The 19,697-nt window shown below is 38.8% G+C and overlaps 1 protein-coding gene across 1 annotated transcript in view; it reads right to left on the bottom strand.

Moving 5' to 3' along the window:
• The window catches only part of IL18R1 (interleukin 18 receptor 1), a 50,491-nt gene extending 33,448 nt beyond the window's left edge, over nt 1-17,043 (bottom strand). Inside the window, exons 1-2 of the mRNA XM_049784628.1 lie at nt 16,956-17,043; nt 4,791-5,028 (exon numbers count right to left, since the gene is read on the bottom strand). Coding sequence (XP_049640585.1) covers nt 4,791-5,028; nt 16,956-17,043 — 326 coding nt within the window. The remainder of the gene's footprint in view (nt 1-4,790; nt 5,029-16,955) is intronic.
• Nucleotides 17,044-19,697: the final 2,654 nt, after the last annotated feature.

Below are 19,697 nucleotides of genomic sequence, written 5' to 3'. Positions count from 1 at the left end.
TGAAGGACCTATACAAAGAAAACTATAAAGCCCTGCTCCAAGAAATAAGAGAGGACACACGGAAATGGAAACACATACCCTGCTCATGGATTGGCAGGATTAACATCATTAAAATGGCAATACTCCCCAAAGCATTATACAGATTTAATGTGATCCCTTTAAAAATACCCATGGCATTCTTCAAAGAAGTGGATTAAACACTTATGAAGTTCATCTAGAACAATAAACACCCTAGAATAGCTAAAACACTCCTAGAGAAAAGGAAAATGGGAGGTATTACTTTCCCCAACTTTAAACTGTACTACAAAGCAATAGTTATCAAAACAGCATGGTATTGGAATAAAGACAGACCCTCAGATCAGTGGAATAGGCTTGAGTTCTCAGAAAACATTCCCCAGACATACAATTACCTAATTTTTGACAAAGGAGCAAGAAATCCTAAGTGGAGCAGGGAAAATCTCTTCAACAAGTGGTGCTGGCAGAACTTGTTAGCCACTTGCAAAAAAGCGAACATAGACCCCCAGTTAACATCATGTACGAAGATAAAATCCAAATGGATTAAAGACCTTGATATCAGACCAGATACCATAAGGTATATAGAACAACACGTTGGTAAAACAGTCCATGACATTGAGACTAAAGGCATCTTCAAGGAGGAAACTGCACTTTCCAAACAAGTGGAAGCAGAGATCAACAGATGGGAATAGATTAAGCTGAGAAGCTTCTACACCTCAAAAGAAATAGTGCCCAGGATACAAGAGCCCCCCACTGAGTGGGAGAAACTATTCACCCAACACCCATCAGATAAGGGGCTAATATCCAAAATATACAGGGCACTAACATAACTTTTCAAGAAAAAAACATCTAATCCCATCAAAAAATGGGGAGAAGAAATGAACAGACACTTTGATAAAAAAGAAATACAAATAGCCAAAAGGCACATGATAAAATCCTCCTCGTCACTGATCATCAGGGAGATGCAAATCAAAACAACAATGAGATACCATCTCACACCACAGAGATTGGCATACATCACAAAGAATGAGAACAATCAGTGCTGGCAGGGATGTGGAGAGAAAGAAACTCTTATCCACTGCTGGTGGGAATGCCCTCTAGTCCAACCTCTTTGGAAAGCAATATGGAGATTCCTCCAAAATCTGGAAATTGAGCTCCCATTAGACCCAGCTATTCCACTCCTAGGGATATACCCTAATAACACAAGAATACAACACAAAAACCCCTTTCTCACACCTATATTTATTGCAGCACTATTCACAATAGCCAGACTCTGGAAACAACCAAGATGCCCTTCAACAGACGAATGGCTAAAGAAACTGTGGTATATATACACAATGGAATATTATGCAGCCATCAGGAGAGATGAAGTCATGAAATTTTCCTATACATGGATGTACATGGAATCTATCATGCTGAGTGAAATAAGTCAGAGGGAGAGAGAGAGAGAGATGCAGAATGGTCTCACTCATCTATAGGTTTTAAGAAAAATAAAAGTCATTTTTGTAACAATCCTCAGAGACAATAAGAGGAGGGCTGGAACACCAGCTCACTCCATGAAGCTCACCACAAAGAGTGGTGAGTACAGCTATAGAAATAACTACACAGAGAACTACCATAAGCATGTGGATGATGAGGGAACTGGAAAGCCTGTCTGGAGTACAGGTGGGGGTGGGGTGGGGTGGGATGGAGGGAGATTTCGGACATTGGTGGTGGGATTGTTGTACTGGTGAAGGGGGTGTTCTTTACATGACTGAAACCTAATCACAATCATATATGTAATCAAGATGTTCAAATAAAGAAGAAAAATAAATAAATAAATAAATAAATAAATAAATAAATAAAAGGAAAGGATAATAAAGGAAGAGGAAGGGAGAAGAATCCATTATGATTTTGGAACCTTAGCCTGGTCAGGAATTGTGTGTAGGAGTTCATCAGAGTGAACCTCACTCACACAAGTCAGCTGAGCTTTGTGGAGTCACAGATTTTTTACCTGCTTAAAATATTCCCTGGGAATCAGGTTTCCAATTTGAAATTTTACCTCTTATTTTTTAAGTACAGTATGAGATGAATGTGTTTTATGAGTTTTTACCTTATACAGTGATATGCTGGTGGTGAAGTTTTCATACACCTCATCACACTTTATGAATAAATGCTGTCGATCTTCCACAGATTTACTATATGTTATATTTTCAGAATAACATCTGTGATTATTTCTTCTGAAGACATTTAATTTCCACTCCTGAGAAACATTGCTATGAGATAATATTTTTAAAATATTTTAAAGTTAGAACAGAAACTATAAAGTCTGATTACTAAATCAGCCTAATGGAATTTGTTATCTTGCTCATTTATTGATTTTCAAACCCTGTTCTTTCCTTTTACGATTTAGTGCATCTAGAGATTTAGCAGCGTAAAGCCAGAATGATAGTACAGCAAATAGGGCTTGCACATGATTAACCCGGTTCTATCCTTGGTATCCATATGGAACCCCAAGCCTGCCAGGATTAATTCCTGAGCGCAAAGCTAGGAATAACACCTGAGCATCTCCAGGCATGACCCAAAACAGAACACACATACACACACACACACACACACACACACACACACACACACACACACACACACACATTTGCTCTTGCTCTTCCTTCCATGTCCAGAAAACTCTGTTAACTTAAATCATGCCTTACACCAATGTGATTAGGAAGCCATTCTTTTTATCTCTATCCTACTCTAAGTCTCCATTTTCCTGAGCTTAATATGAAAATTATCAGTTGTGCCCTGTTTTTAGAATAGTTCTTCAAAATCTACATAAAATTCACTGTTGTTATTGTGTTTTTTTTTTAAGTCATACAGTTTCTTTCTCACTCTGGGAATTTCTCTGCATGATAACACAAAATGATACAGGGTAAAATCATTACAGACTCCTCTGAAATTCATATTCTGGGAAATTCTTTCTATGCTTTTCTCTATGTAGTTTTATAAATTCTAGTCCAATTTCAATGCTTAGTACAATAGCCAAGATGTGGGAACAACCCAAATGTTCAATTCAGACGAACAGATTAAAAAGTTGTGACACATATATATATATACAATGAAATACTATGCAACTCTGAATAAATGAAATTATGAAGCTTGATGCAACAAGTTAACTCCTGATGAACTAACAGATATTATATTGAAAAAGAGGAAGGACAAATACTATGTGATTTCAATAATCTTGTGTGATGACTAACAAGGGAGTAGATGAGATCAAGCAATGCGAACCAATGACCTGGGGTTACAAAACTTCAGCAAACTGAAAAAAGAATGAAGATGACTAGAGTTAACAAAGATAGTGGTAGGTTGAACCCCATTTTAGTGGTAGGGGATATTTTGCACATTAGTATCATAAATGTTAACACTATTTAAACATGTTTGTTAAACAATAATAAAATAGATCAATTGTAAAAATAAAAATGAGGGGTCAGAGCCATAGTATAGTGACTAAGTAGAGTGTTTGTTTTGCTAGAATAAACTAGGTTTTATTCCCATACCTCTGATGCTCCTCTGAGCCTACCAGGAGTGGTCTCTGAACACAGACTCAAGAGTAACCTTTGACCACTGCCAAATGTTATAAAAATAAATCTAAAATTTTTAATTACTTCATTTTGTGCAGGACAATGGAATCCATATCAAGGTTTCATTGTGATATTACAGTCTTCTTCTATCAGAATTATTAATAATTCATGACTATTAAATAATGATCAATTTACAAACAGAAGAAATCTACATCTGACAGCAAAATTTCACTGCTATTTGCAATATGCTATTTTGCATGTGTCATTCTCAAATATCATTAAAACACATACATCTGTACATTCATTATACCTTAAATATGTTAAGAGACACATTCATAACTATGTACATAAAATCATAAGTGTATGAGATAACATCACCAATGTTCTCACTAAAGATTTGCCCCAGTTACCTCAAGCAAAATAGAACTGAATTTAATAATGATTACATGTGCAGTTGCCTCTGATCATTTTACATTACCTATAATTTTTGAGACTCTTGATGTAGATCTTGCAGACACCAAGGCCATATCAAAGCCCTGTTTGTGCTCACTTTTTCAGTGTCTATTTGTTGACTTGTGCCAAACGCCCACAGCCTTTACTAGCACTATCCCCTGGTGGTTCACAAACTCTGACAATGGGAGTAGAGTGTCTACACCAGTTTCAGCACTTCCACCAGGCCAAAGGAAATCAACTTGTTGACTTGGCCTTCTTTTATTCCATCTTCCTAAGTTTAGGGAATAGATATTTATTTCATTTTATCCTACAGCTCTAGACAATAGAAACAGTTCATTTTTTTTTTGTTTTGGTCCATACCCAGCAGTGCTCAGGAATTACTCCTGGCTCTGTGCTTAGAAATTAATTTTGGCAGGCTCAGAGAACCATATAGGATGCTAGGGATTGACCTGGGTCTGCTTCACGCAAGGCAAATACCCTACCTGCTGAGCTATCATTCCAGCTCCAAGAACAGTTGAATTTAAAATAAATTTCATTCACTCCTCCCTTATCTTTGGCAAGGATTCTCTAAATATAAATCATATTAAGTAATCTTTCATGACAATAATAAAGGGTAATACTTAATTTTCAACAAGAAGCATATCTTCACTACAGTAAGAGTTGAGCAGAGAAAAATATGTATCTAATTTCTCCAAATACTGATAATTGAACAATCTTTATAATGCAATAAAATACATTAATATAAAGGGAGGGTATACTCACCCCATGCAGAACATGTAACTTCCACGGTCACCCAGCTCAAGTGGCCAAAACTCTAAACTCTTATTACGTAAAATTATCCTGGATGAATTGCTAGAGGGTAACTCAACAAGTCCAAGTGACTCATTCTTTTTGTACCATTTCACAGTGCTAAGTTCATTTGGAGATGGATCAATGCAAGGTTTCAGATAGAAAAATTCTCCTTCAAGTTCACTAATATGCTCACGGAATATACATTGTTCTGCAAAAGATTAGCAGACATGTAAAAAAATTAACAAAAGCAATAAAAAGGGATAATTTTCTTTCCTAATATATTAGGTAAAAGTGTTTAGTTTGTATGAAATTCCTTAGAAATGTCAGTATCTCAGTCCTGTGTGTTCTCATATTTTATACTGAATCTTTCAGACTAAATGCCAGAAAGTTCATCTGTGGACCCATTGAAATACTTTCAAAATAAAAATAAGACAAAACTTAAAATAGCTTTTCCCAAAAAGGTTACTATAATGAAACCACTCATATCTAAAAGACTGATGAACATAGTGTTATATTTTTTTCAAAGTCAGTGTTACACAATATTTCTTATGTAAAACCACAGAAGTAACCATGTCACCATACCTACCACAAAATATTCCTAGCTGAGTCTCTATCGAAAAGAAAATACCAGAGACCGGCGCTATAGCATTTGCCTTGCACGCAGACAATTCAGGACGGACCTTGGTTAGATCCCCATTGTCTCATATGGTATCCCAAGCCAGGAGCGATTTCTGAGCGCAGAGCCAGGAATAATCCCTGAGCGTCATAGGGTATGGCCCAAAAAGCAAAACAAAAACAAGCATACAAAAAAGAAACCAAACCTAGAATCACTCCTCAAGATGCTTACCTAGCTTATTCTTAATGAATTTGTCTAACTACCATTCCCCATGCAGGATTGGGCATGATTACTACTGCCTTTCTCCTATATCTCCCCTCCAGCTGTTCTTCGCTTCCCTTGTCTCTTTCTCCTATACCTCTCTCCTTCCATCTTTGCCCAGGAATCAAGACACTGTGGGTCACACAGGATTGTCATTTTCTTCTATATGTTTGATATCTAGTATCTCTCTCCTTCCTTCCTTCCTTCCTTCCTTCCTTCCTTCCTTCCTTCCTTCCTTCCTTCCTTCCTTCCTTCCTTCCTTCCTTCCTTCCTTCCTTCCTTCCTTCCTTCCTCTCTCCCTCCTTCATTTTACTTTCTCTTTCTTCAGGAACAGGCTCCTCTTCCCATTTTGCTTAGGAAAATCTAAATTTGCATCTCCTACATACTCCTGTGTACAGGTTATGATAAACAAGTATACTTAGATACTTGGCTACTGTCAAGCAACTATGCTTTAGTGTGGGCACTATGCTGCTAGTCTGGCAGGCATCAATTGATTTTACCATATCCTGTCCTCCAGGGGCTCCAGTGTGCCCTTCTAAAAGACTTGAAAACAGAAATAATAAAATCAAAGGCAGCATTTTTCCAAGGGCATGGAAAAAGTAAATTCTCAAGTTAGGGATTAATTCTCAGAATAAGAGCCTACCTTTAATTCATTGTCATAAACCACAAAGAGGAAGTGGCTCAAATGACGAAGGCTTTGGAAAACTTGGAACATTCCTCAAAGAAGTAGGGTGTTCTTTTAATGACTGAAACCCAACTACAAACATGTTTGTAATCATGTAAAAAAGTTTTTTTGTTTGTTTTTTTCGGGTTACACCCATTTGATGCTCAGGGGTTACTCCTTGCTAAGCGCTCAGAAATTGTCTCTGGCTTGGGAGGACCATATGGGACGCCGGGGGATCAAACTGCAGTCCTTCCTTGGCTAGTGCTTGCAAGGCAGACACCTTACCTCTAGCACCACCTCGCTGGCCCCAAAAGATACTATTTTTAATAAAAAAGAGAATTAGTGAAATTAACATGCATTTAGTAGTCACTAAAGACTATTTTACATTTCAGTGTGCCCACATGACATGGAAGGTGTGATACTTGTATATGTGGGTTTTGGTTTTAATTGACAGCCAATAGAGAAGTAGATAAACAACAGTTTGTTCTATCTGTCTATTTTAGAGGCACAATATACAATATACACAACAAAGAAAATACCATACATTTGTTTTGGCTATTGGATTACTTCGCATACTAGCATATCTGATAAGAACCCTTAATGCTCCACATGAAGCAGAGATTTTTTTTTATAGTTCTGAAATGTCATATTTTGCTAGTTTTTGTAATCCTATGTTAAATATTGGGATTATTCTATAATGCTTTTACTAATACTAAGGCAGCTCCTATATACTCCTGTATCCACATTAAGATAGACATATGTACGAGTCCTCTTTGAAGTTAGTTATCTTTTTTTTTTTTTTTTGGTGTTTGGGCCACACCTGGTAACACTCAGGGGTTACTCCTGGCTATGCGCTCAGAAATCGCTCCTGGCTTGGGGGACCATATGGGATGCCAGGGGATAGAACTGCGGTCTGTCCTATGCTAGCATGGGCAAAGCAGGCGCCTTACCACTTGTGCCACTGCTCCAGCCTCCTAGTTAGTTATCTTTTGAAGAAACCTAATTTTTATTACCATTTTCAGAATTTGGCAGATGAAATTTTATGTTCCTTGGGCAACAAGGGGCACCAATGACTTCATGATACTAGTTCTTGCAGCTTGGTAGATTAATGCAAATTAAAGTAGTTTATCTAAGAACAGGCACTTCTATTCTAACATGAATAGTATAAAGAATTCTGCTAGATGAAGAAGCTCTGGACATGTGTGAATAATGCTAGGATGTTGCCATTTAAATTTAATTATGTGAAATGAAGTCTACATGTAGAATACAGTTGATTTCCACTTGGAGTAAACTATCTTCATGAAAAAAGTCTTCAAAAAACTACAGTAAAACAAGGGGAGCTAAAAACTTAGCAGCTTTACCAACCAGATTTTATTTTTAGCCATATCCAGCAATGCTCAAGTATACTCCTGGCTCTGCACTAAAGAAACATTTTTTTTTATTGCCATACTTAAGCACTGTAGCTTCAAATTTGTTCATTGTTGGGTTTCAATTATACACTGTACACCATTTTTCACCAATGCACCTTTTCCATTACCATCACTGAAGTCTCACAGTTCCCTCCTGTTACCCTCCTACCCCAAATTCCCCCACTCCAGCCTTACTCTAGGACAAACAAATTGCTTATCTCTCACTCTCTCTCCCAATCTCCCCTCCTTTATTTTTTGACTCTGTGGTTTGCACTACTGTTAATGGAGGAATGCCTTCCTTGCTATTTTTTCCACTTTCGGCGCTGAGTTCTTGTCTAGAGCAATCAGTTCCATACATATTATTCTTAGTAGACTCTTCTCTACTCTAGCTACACTCCCCACTCTTTGTGGCAAGCTTTCTACCCTGAGCTAGGCCTCCTGACCTTTGTCTCTATTATCTTCGGGTATTATTGCCATACTGTCTCTTGTTTTTCTTGTTTTTCCCACAAATGAGTAAGATTATTCTATGTCTATCCCTCTCCCTCTGGCTTATTTCACTCAGCATACCAGTCTCCATGTCCATCCATGTATAGACAAATTTCATGTCTAAAATGGCTGCATAGTATTCCATTGTGTAGAAGTACCACAGTTTTGTTAGCCACTTATCTGTTGCCAGGCACCTGGGTTATTTCCAGATTCTGGTTATTTTAAATAGCGCTGTGAACATAGGAAGGCAGAGGGCTTTTTTGTATTGTGTTTTGGGTTCCTGGGATATAGCTGTAGGTATTGCTGGGTCATATGAAAGCTTAATTTCTAGCTTTTTGAAAAAATGTCCATATTGTTTTCCAAAAAGGCTGGAGTAATGTGTATTCACATTAGTATTCATCAGCAGTGTGAGCCCCTTTCTCTGCACATCCATACCAGCATTGATTGTTCTTGTTCTTTGTGATGTATTCCAGCCTCTGTGGAATGTGATGATATCTCATTGTTGCTTTGATTTGATCTCTCTGATGATTAGTGAGGTGGAACATTATTTCATGTGCCGTTGGCCATCTGTATTTCCTCTTTGAGAAAATGTCTATTCATTTCTGCTCCCCATATTTTGATGGCTTTAGATGTATTTTTCTTGTAAAATTCAATAAGAGCTTTATATATATTATATATTAATCCCTTATCTGATGGTATTGGGTAAATAGTTTCTACCATTCTGTGGGTAACCATTGTATCCTAGTCACTATTTCCTTTGAGGTACAAAAACTTTGGTTTTGATGTTCTACCATTTGTTTATCTTTGCTTCCAGTTATTTGCCCATTGATGATTATTCCTTGAAGAAGCCTTTAGCCTTAATGTCATGTCTGCCTACATTTTCCCTATGTACCTATAGTTTTAGGTCTGATTGCAAGGTCTTTAATCCATTTTGATTTAACCTTTGTGCAGAGTGTTAAGGTGAGACCTAAGTTCAATTTTTTGCATGTAGTTGACAAGTTTTCCCAACACCATTTTTTTGTTCTTTGGGGAGTCACATCAGGTGACACTCAGGGATTACTCCTGGCTATGCAACCAGAAATTGCTCCTGGCTTGGGGGACCATATGGGAAGCTGGGGGATAGAACTGCGGTCTATTCTAGGTCAGCCGTGTGCCCTACCGCTGCTCTGGCCCCTTCCTAACACCATTTGAAGAGGTTTTCCTTTCTCCATTTTGTGTGTGTTGCACCTTTATCAAAGATTAATTGGTTTTATACCTGAAGATCATTCTCAGAATACTCAAATCTATTCCATTGATCTATTTTAATGACTGCTACCTTAAAGTACAGTTTAAAGTTGGGGAAAGTGATTTCTCCTATCTTCCCCCAACCCCCCTGCAAAGCAAAGGATTGCTTTAGCTATTTGTGGATGTTTATTTCTCCATGTGATTTTTCAGGAGCATCTTTGAATAATGCCATGGAAATTTTTATAGGGATTGCATTAAATCTGTACAATGTTTTAGGAAGTATTGAAATTTTAATGATATTAATTCTCTCTATCCATGAACAGGGTATATGTCTCCATCTCCTTGTGGCCGCTTTTATTTCTTGAAGCAGTGTTTTATAGTTTTCTTTTTTTTTGGTTTTGCTTTTGTTTTTGTTTTTGGGTCACACCCAGCGGTGCTCAGGGATTACTCCTGGCTGTCTGCTCAGAAATAGCCCCTGGCAGGCACGGGGGACCATATGGGACACCGGGATTTGAACCAACCACCTTTGGTCCTGGATCGGCTGCTTGCAAGGCAAACGCCGCTGTGCTATCTCTCTGGGCCCAGTTTTCTTTATATAAATCTTTCACCTCTTCAGTTAAGTTGACTCCAAGGTACTGATTTTCTGAGGCACAATTGTGAATGAGATTGTTTTCTTAAATATTTACTTCTCTTTTATTATTTGTATATAGAAAAGCCAAGAATTTTTACATATTAACCTTGTAGTCTGCCACTTTACTATATAATTCTATTGTTTCTAAAAGCTAGGATGCCAATGATTGAACTTATTTAGTCCAGTAAGTGTCATTCCCACCCTACTATTGCTTCAGAACCAAACCAGATTGTTATAAGCTATAAAACAAATAATTACAATTACCTACCTGAGATTCTGCTAAATGTAAATATCCAAAGTGTCAAGAGTATTTCTCTGTAATGCATTTTTGAATTCTGCTTCAAATGATTTCTGTGGAAAAGAATGAGGAAATAGTTGACCAACATTTCCAAATAAGTATTTGTTTTATGAAAGTTTTGAAGAAACCTTCTGGAATATTTCTCTTTTGTGGGTTCAGTTTTATGTAGAACTCTGCTAAAATGAATGTTTTTTTTAATTGACCCAAGAGAAATTTCTATTCTCCAATATAGTAACTAGGCCTTCCCATTTTGTTCATCTAGGTAGAATATCAAGAAATGAATTTCAGCAACCAAAAAATCTAAAATAATCCAACTTAATCAAACACTTTCTTTTCTTTCTTCTTTTTTCTCATCCCTTTCCTTTCTTTCCCATCCCTTCCCTTCCCTTTTCCTTTCCCTTTTCATTTTTTTCTTCACACCTATAAGAACTCAGGGGCTAGTCCTTGACTGTAGTGCTCAGGGTATCATAAGTGGTGCTGGGGATCAAATGGGTTCAGATATAGGCTATGCTAGTACCTTATCACTTATATTGTCTCTCTAGACCCAATAATTTTATTAGACCCAATTTTATAATACAAACACCAAAAATAAATAAAACAAACAAAAAATAAAACCAACCCTGGTATGTTTTAGGCTTGGTCTGCTATATGTTGCTTCTAATTCAAAAATTAGTACTTCTAGATCTGTTGCTATTTTAAGAATCGTCTTCTCATAAATTGAGATACAAACATCTTCTCAAATAAAAGGGGTGCATGTATATATATAGTGTGTGTGTGTGTTTACATCACACCAAGATGATTATCATAATCTTCACCTGTGGGTTTTTTTTCTAATACTCAGTCTTACTTCATCAGAATATTAGTGCCATAATTTAGGGGCCAGTCTATTCTGATCACTACTCTATCCCATAAATGCAAAGTAGTACAGTATACTTAGCACCCTCTCATCACTGCCCTAAGAAGTCTATGGATATGCATTTCATTCATGAGTCTATATATGTTGGCAATAGAAAATGAAGAGATAAAGAAAGAGTATTCCAAATTCTTGTTCTACAGTGTAATCAAATAGATGTTGAATTTTCACCTTACACCAGTCCAGTTTTTATCCTAATAATTATAAATTTTTGGAGTGGACTCAAGGAGCAGATGCAACAGTACTCATAGACTGAGGCCAAGTCTTTCATATACACACCCTTGCCCCTTTCTCATCACATGCCCAACTCCATTGAATGGAGGGAGGTCAGCCTATTGGAAGGATTTCTCTATACTTTGACAAACTGTATAACCTAGGGCAGGTTACTAAAAGACTCTGATATTGCTTTTTTATTAACAAATTGAACCTAACTCCAAAATTATTATTGAGTGTTCAGGCTAGCTCATGTTTAGGAAGACTCCTGGGTGTATGGCAACTGGTCAGCACCAAATAATTTTCACCAATTGTTGCTCTGCTTCAGGACTATTCTGAAGATGTTTAGAGGCTAAAAGCCCAAACTATTTACATCAGTCCTTATGAATAATAATGTTATCAAACAGTAGTTTCTGAAGGATGATAATCAACAAAGATAGAGGTCACACAAACATACAGAAAATTCTAACTGATTATAACCAAATTAAAATATTAAATAATTTTCTGGTTTAGATGAACTTCTCTACCCCAGTCTCCTCCAACCCTGCACACACACTTTATCACCAGCTTAATAACGTTGCTATTGTTAACTTGCACCTGGGGCAGAATGAGAAGTGCTATTATTTCAAGTCAGGACTTTTTTTGGGAGGCAGGGTCATGCCCTGGCAGTGCTCAGGGGTTATTCTTGGCTCTGTGCTCAGAAATAATTCCTGGCAGGCTAGGGGACCCATATAGCATGTTGAGATTTGGACCATCATCTGTCCTGGATTGCTATGTGCAAGACAAATGCCCTAATGCTGTGCTATCTCTAAGGGGCTAACTAAGAGATAAAATTACTTTTTTCCTTTTCTTTTAAGTGAAGAAAAAATAGTTTTAATAAAAGAAATATACTTAGAGAAACATGAAGAGAGAGACACAAGTTCAAGAGAGAAATATTCTCTAGAAGGGTACAAGTTGAAATGAACTATTTTTTTTTATAAATATTCTTTATTTAAACACCGTGATTACAAATATAATTGTAGTTGTATGATTACAGTCATGTAAAAACACCCCCCTTCACCAGTGCAGGATTCCACCACCAATTTCCCAGATCTATCTACTCCCCCACCCCACCCACACCTGTACTCGAGACAGGCTTTCTATTTCCCTCATTCATTCACATTGTTATGATAGTTTTCAGTGTAGTTATTTCTCTAACTGCACTTATCACTCTATATGGTGAGCTTCATTTCATGAGCTGCACCTACATGGGAAGATGGGAGAAATAAGGGTTGGGACTGAGGCAGTAAAATATTAGAAATGAGATTTGTAGGGCAGTATCAAGGTCACAATACAAGATGGATATTATGGATATATAAAATATATGCATACAATACTATCAATAGGAAAACAAGGAGAAAAAATTTCCAGTGACTGTCCCAACATAAACCACTACTATAACGGCCCGCCCTCCTCCCAAAGCGCATTTCCATTAGTGTAGGGAGAGGTAGGGGGAAGCCTGAGGACCACTAAGAGTCCACCTGAACCCACTTCTGGCCATCTGAGCTGGCACCCAGGGAAGGTCTAGAGTCAGGGGGAAAAGACAAGGACGGCTAGAGGTCTGCCAAGCCTCCCAGCACTCCCCAGGCTAGGGAGATGGGCTCCGGTATGGGGCCTCCCCAAACCCCATACCTGGCAAGAGCTGGTCTCCAGAATCAAAGAGGAAACCGGAAGCCAGATGTCTGCCCGCCCTCCTCCTCATGCATATCCCCCCTGGAGTAAAGAGGGAGGGGGGGAAGCCTGAAGACCACTAAGAGTCCACCTGAATCTACTTCTGGCCACCTGAGCCAGCACCCAGATAGGGCCTGGAGTCCAGGGGGAAAAGAGGGGGTTGGCTATGGGGCCTGTCAAACCTCCCAGCACTCCCTAGGCTAGGGAGAAAGGCTCTGGCATGGGGTCTCCCCAAACCCCGTGCCTGGCAACACTTGCATAAGCTCAGTTTTTCTGATCTGTTAGTTCAGTGTGAAAATTTCTAATTTCAGTTGACAAATCTTCTTGATGCTTAATTTTGCTCCAGTCAAGTCTATCGATGCTTTTTTTTTTAGCTCCCTGAACATTTTCCATAATTCTATTCTAAACTTCTCATTTGAGAGGATACCTATTTGTTTCCTACTTTTTAGATTATTAGAGGAGCCATCTTGATTCCTGTAAATATGGGGGTGTACTGCAAAATTACTCCATTGGCAAGGCTGTAGATTGCTTCTTAAAATGTGCAGAAATGGAATTCAGGGGTTACAAGGTGTGGGTCCTGGAGAGATTATATTCCTTGGAGTGTCTAGGCAGGTTCAGCAGAAAAGAGGCAGAGAGCATGGCCGCCGTGCTTTATAAGTCTCTGGGTACCCAATCACATGGCAGGAATTGGCCCCACATGAGTTGGGTGGGGACATCTTACCGGGTGTGGGTCCTGGGGAGATTATAGTCCTTGGAGTATCTAGGCAGGCTCAGCAGAAAAGAGGCAGAGAGCATCAAATGAACTTTTTAATGATTTCTAAAGTATATAAGCCCAAGGCTGGATATTCATAAAACAGACTAAAAAAGAAAAAAATGTAATCTCAATCTCAATACTCTGTTAGCATATATCAGGAGTCCTCAAAAAATATACACAACTAGCCAGTTCACTGTCCCTCAGACTGTTGGAAGGCCAGACTATAGTTTTTTTTAAAAAACAAAACTATGAACAAATTCCTATGCACACTGCACATATCTTTCTTTGAAGTAAAAAAAAATGGGAACAAATACAATATTTAAAATGAATAATGAGTAAAGTTAAATCAACAAATTGCCAGTATTTCCATGGATACTATGGGTCTGCTTTTAGTGGGCTGGAGTTTGATAGTTTGAGGATCCCTGTTCAAGACTCAGAGGAGTCAAGAGACAGAGAAAAGCAGCAGAGTCAGAGAGTGTGGCACACATCCCATACATGAGCACTGCAGACCTGCCCAGGGCAAGATTTGGTGACTAAGCAGGACAGGCAGCAGTGGCAAAAATGCCCAGCAGGCCAGATAAATGTCCTCATAATTTGGGGACCCCTGGCATATACTCTGATACCATCTAAATGTATATCTCTTAAGGTAATGTTTAAGTAACTTATATATTCTGTATTTTCCACTTAATAAATGTGGATTTTTCTGAGATTCATAAAAAGTTTTTCATTTAGCATACTTTAGTTATCACAAATCATTCTCTCATTTGAATATAATTTATAAGCATAGATTATCATTTTCAATAGGTATTTTATTATAAAAATAAGAAAAGTCACTACCATCCTCACAAGTAAAAGTAGTATGGATTAGTTGTTAGCTATTGATGGATTTCAATGTTTTCAATCCTCATTTTATTCTTTCCTGTTGAGTAATATTAGGCAAGTCAACTAGTCTCTCTGAGTCTCCTCTTTCATATGCATGAAAGTGAATAATAAATACTACCCTGCCACACACAAAGCTCCTTTGGAGGTTTTGTGGTTTGTAAAGTACCCAGTGGTGAATAACAAATATGGATCAAGTGTCATCACTATTTATTTCCTTTTCGTGATATTGTTCCACAGTAGTATAACCTGGGAGTGAAAGGATGCATTGCATATATGGCCATGAACGCTGTCAAACTGCATTCCAGCAAGAGGTGGCAATCACACTTCTTCACAGCAAAACACACCAGTTCACAGCCAAAGAAACACAAAGAAGTTTCCCGTCCTTATATCTAATTAGGTCATCACATAGGTAAAATCAGATCTCAGTGTTTTCAAATTTGTATTTCTCGGACATATCTGAAGAGAACTATTCACTTGTGGTTTTAGACATTTTAATTACCTATTTATTTATTAAGCTTTTGGTATAGTATCTAGCTGTTCATGTTTTATCCAACTAACTTAGTTTACCTTTTAATTCCTCGTTGGATGCTTTAACATACAGGAGACTTTTATACTAACTATAGCAACTCTCATTGTAGATGCTTGTTTTCTTCTACAGTTGTGGTTAATGTCATTGTATGTGTTTCAGGTTCTTCAAACCTCTTCAAAAGTTCTCACATGGTGCTTACCAACAATGTCTCAAAATCTGCCTTGCAGGTAGTCAGTCCTAGTTTCATCCCTGGAAATGCATAAGGTTCCCTGAATTCTGCCAGGAGTGGTTTCTGAGCACAAAGCCAGGGACAAGCCTTAAATACTGCTGGGTGTGGCCCAAAACCAGAGGGAAAAAAATCAACAAAACCCCCAAATCCTTCTACTTCCATCAGTTGGACTCTGAGTTTTCCAGGATTCCATGATTTACATTTAGAACATCCCATTCCTCTTAATTTTGTAGCTTAGAAATGTTGATGCTGAGGGTTTTTTTTTGTTTGTTTGTTTTTTTTTTTGTTTTTTTTTTTTAATATTTTACAGCTGAGGAGACCTTGTGATGCTCAGGAGGACCTTATGCAGAGTCAGAAGTTTGAAAAGGGCTGGCAGGATGCAAGACAAGAGCTTTAATCCCTGTGCTATCTCTCTGGCACTAAGGGGCCCATATATATATATGTGTGTGTATATATATATATATATATATATATATATATATATATATATGCTTAAAATAAATTTAATGCTTCTTAAATATCTATATTAACGATTTGAATTACATTAATTATATTGCACCGTGTATATTAGGAGCATACTTGTAGACGTGTATACATTTACACATATATAACACACAGAGGATCCATCCACTTATTTAAATCAAAGTGGTATGAGCCTTTCTCCAAATAAAACCAGTCCCCTAAAAATCTCTGTGTCCTAATGGAGCATCAGGACAAGTGGACATTTTCTCAGCCTTGGCAAAGGGCCCTTCCGGAGTGTGTGGACGATCACCTGAGCCCTGCTTTGCACTGTCCCAGAAATTGCACTAACCCAGCTCCCCTTCAATCATACTCTCACAAGCATTGCAGGCCTTCCTAGGGAAGCTGATCTTAGAAACCAGTCTTGCATGGTTCAGGTGAGTAGGCTGAAAGAGGAGGAGTAAGGAAAGTCAGTGTCAACTCGGAAACTCCTCATTGACTTGTCCTAAACCCTGGAGATACACAGATCCCAAACATCGGTTTTTGAATCAGAAACACCTAAATATGAATCATCGACTTAAGAACTAAAAACCCAGGGTAGGTCACGAATTCTGCGATGAAACATCATCTATTCGTTTCTGCAGGTTGGATCTGGTGACATTTAACAGCTGAAAATTTGCTAGACTCACATCACACCACTTCCTCTAGCAGTTCTCACTTTGCTAGGTAGGAGTGGGAAAGGGGTTAAGGGACGATTAAACTTCAAACAGGCTTTTATCAGAGACTGCTGTGATTCTTCTCCAATAACCTCCCTGGGTGGGCTCCAATACGCAAGTCCAGCCAGGATTTTAACTTGCCCGGGCCTGTAGTTCGCATGAAACAGAGATGCCCTGCGTAACACAAGCACATGCCCCTGGTATCACCAATCTGTTGCGCTCGAGCCATTAACGCTGCTCTCTTACCTGCTCTCCCCGGGTCGGGTCGGAGCTGCAGAGTCCAGAATTTGGGAATGGGCGGGAACAACAGCTCCACGGTTTCCCCGGACCAGGACACCGTGACGCTGGAATCCCGTGCGCATCGAAACAGCGGAGGAGAAGGAAAAGCGCACCCGAGTCCTGGATCTCAGCTTCAGGATGCGCTCAAGTTAAAGCTGCGATACCGGCTCCTCCCCTCGGCTGTGAATTCCCCCAAAAGGGAGGTCGGAGAGCCGGAGAGTCCGGGAAACGTGGGAGGCGGGTCTGGGTGCCCTGAAGCCCCGCAGTTGCTCCCACGTCCCCTGCAGGAGGCCCCGAGAACTGCGGGGAGAGCCTGGAGGGTGGGTGGGGTGGGGGAGCTGACACTGAACTTTCCACTGAGGACTAAATAGAGGTGGGAGGGAGAGGAAAGTAAGACCATCCAGCAATCAAGGAAAGGGGTAGAGTGATGGGATTCTCACTCCTTTGACAGCCTCCCCCCCAAGCCATCAATCAATAATAGAAAAAGAGATAGGAGGATTCTCTCCAAAAATGCGATTTTTAAAAGCATCTAACAAACTGAGCACACCTTCTTCATCAGGAAATAGATGCTTTTAAACTGTTTGAAAATTGGGACTAGAAGGGGAAATTCTTAAACTGACGAACACCAGCAGGCAGCTTCATCAAAATGAAGTACTTGTTTTCCTAGGACTGAGAGTAAACCTGACCTCACTGAGAGCAAAATCTTTCATTCAATGTGTATGCTAGGAACTTTGGAGAATGAAATTTCTGGAAAATATCATTTGCAGAAGTATAAAAAGCACCAAAATATAAATTATTTGAATGTGTGTGAGATAATGATTGTGAGGCCTACAAAATATTGCAGAGAGAAATGAAAGCCTGGGAAATAGAATCCGATCATTTAATGCCATCCAAATTCCAAGAGAATTTTCAAGAACAATTGAGAAACCATTTCTCAATTGTTCTTGAAAATTCAAGTTTGTAAAAAAAAAAATTCAAGTTTTTTTTTTCAGATAAGGCTGAAGATTCTGTGAGCCCTGTCAAGAGTGAGTAGAGTTTTCTTTCCCCAGTTAAATATGAAACCTACAATTTATAAAGCTGCTCAGCAGATTTTAGGAAATTCTAGCCTTTAGAAAACCTGAAGCTCTCAATTGACTCCGACCCTGAGAGAACCACCTGATTTGCATCTGCACAGATTGCTGCACCTTGTGGTCCCTGAACCCTTTTGCCCTTGAAAGAATTGACCTGAGATGTGCAAGGCCCTGACAGTGCAAAATAACTTCTCTTTTGTCAGAGGAGTTCTGCTAGAACACTCCACTAATTTCAGGGAAATATTACAAGAAACAGAGTTCCTCAACTTACAGCAGAGAACGTGGCTTGCTAGTAGGAAATATGACTTGAGTCCATGACTCTCTGGGTTCCATTCCTGCCACTACACACAATTAAAACAACATAAAATCAAACCTTTTTTTAATGGGATGATATGATATGAATGGTATCATTATTACAGATTGTCTATAGTCATGACTTATTAAGTCCCTGGGTTGGCTTACCTAAAGTGGGGAGGAGAAAGATAGAAATCTATCACTTTCCCTCTCCTCACCTCTGCCACCCTAGTGCTAATTCTGCGAATAATTCTCAGTAATTCTTCACTTCATGGACATCAATCAAGTCCTGCCAACACCACAAGGCAGCAATCAAGCCACCTGATGTCCACTTGTTCTGCCCTGATCTAGAGTTAATCCCCATCTCCTGATTTCTCAGGCAGTAGTGGACTCAGTCTGGAGAGAGGAATTGCTCTTTACAGGAAAGAAGTCAGTCCTAAACCTTACGTGGGCTTTTAGGTCTGTGGTCTTCCACCACAGAAAAGAATTTCAGGAGGAGATGAGCAACAAAGTTAAAACAGGTTTTATTTAGAGGGACTGAGGAAGGGGAGGGAGAGGATAAAAAAAAAAAAGGGAGACAGTAACTAGTAATGCACTCAATACACATACATCTCTGAATGTGGTAAGAGACCCAGAAGAAGTCCCACAGTTAAAGTTTGAAAATCCACATCTCAGAAAGAGAAATGCAGACAACATTTATGTACAGACATCATGTGCATGGGCTGGCAATATACATGTGCCCTTTCCTTCATTCCCAGTTGACCTTTACAGAATTTCCCCCAACCTGCTCCTTGTTGGGCAGTGAGATCTTGCTAGGGTCTCAACCAGAGGTGAGTTAGGGGGATTGATGACCTTTGACATTCCGTTTCTGGCCTTTGGTTTTGCTGGAACTTCTCTGGATTGCAGCAATGCCTTGTGAAACTCATCCATGAAAACATCATATTATGGATTTATGGAGAAACACTAGCCAAGGGAAGAAAATATGGGATGGAGAAGGGAAATAAAAGGGGAAAAAATTCCAGGTACTTTCATGTGCTCAGAATCAGGAAAATACAAGTGAAATTGATGAAATAGATGAACTTCAAAGCTTTAATACTGATGATATTTTTATTCTCACTCAACCCTTAGTCAATGTCTTCATCCGGGCCACATGAGCTTAGATTCAAAAAATTCTTTGCAGTTAATTTTTACTATCAGGTCTTCGATGCACAACAAAGCAAATACTGCACTCAGTGGAGGC

This window comes from Suncus etruscus, chromosome 12, assembly GCF_024139225.1.
Source record: "Suncus etruscus isolate mSunEtr1 chromosome 12, mSunEtr1.pri.cur, whole genome shotgun sequence".
NCBI lineage: Eukaryota > Metazoa > Chordata > Mammalia > Eulipotyphla > Soricidae > Suncus > Suncus etruscus.
The sequence above is the reverse complement of the archived record's forward strand: the minus strand, read 5'-3'. Positions and strand labels throughout refer to the sequence as shown.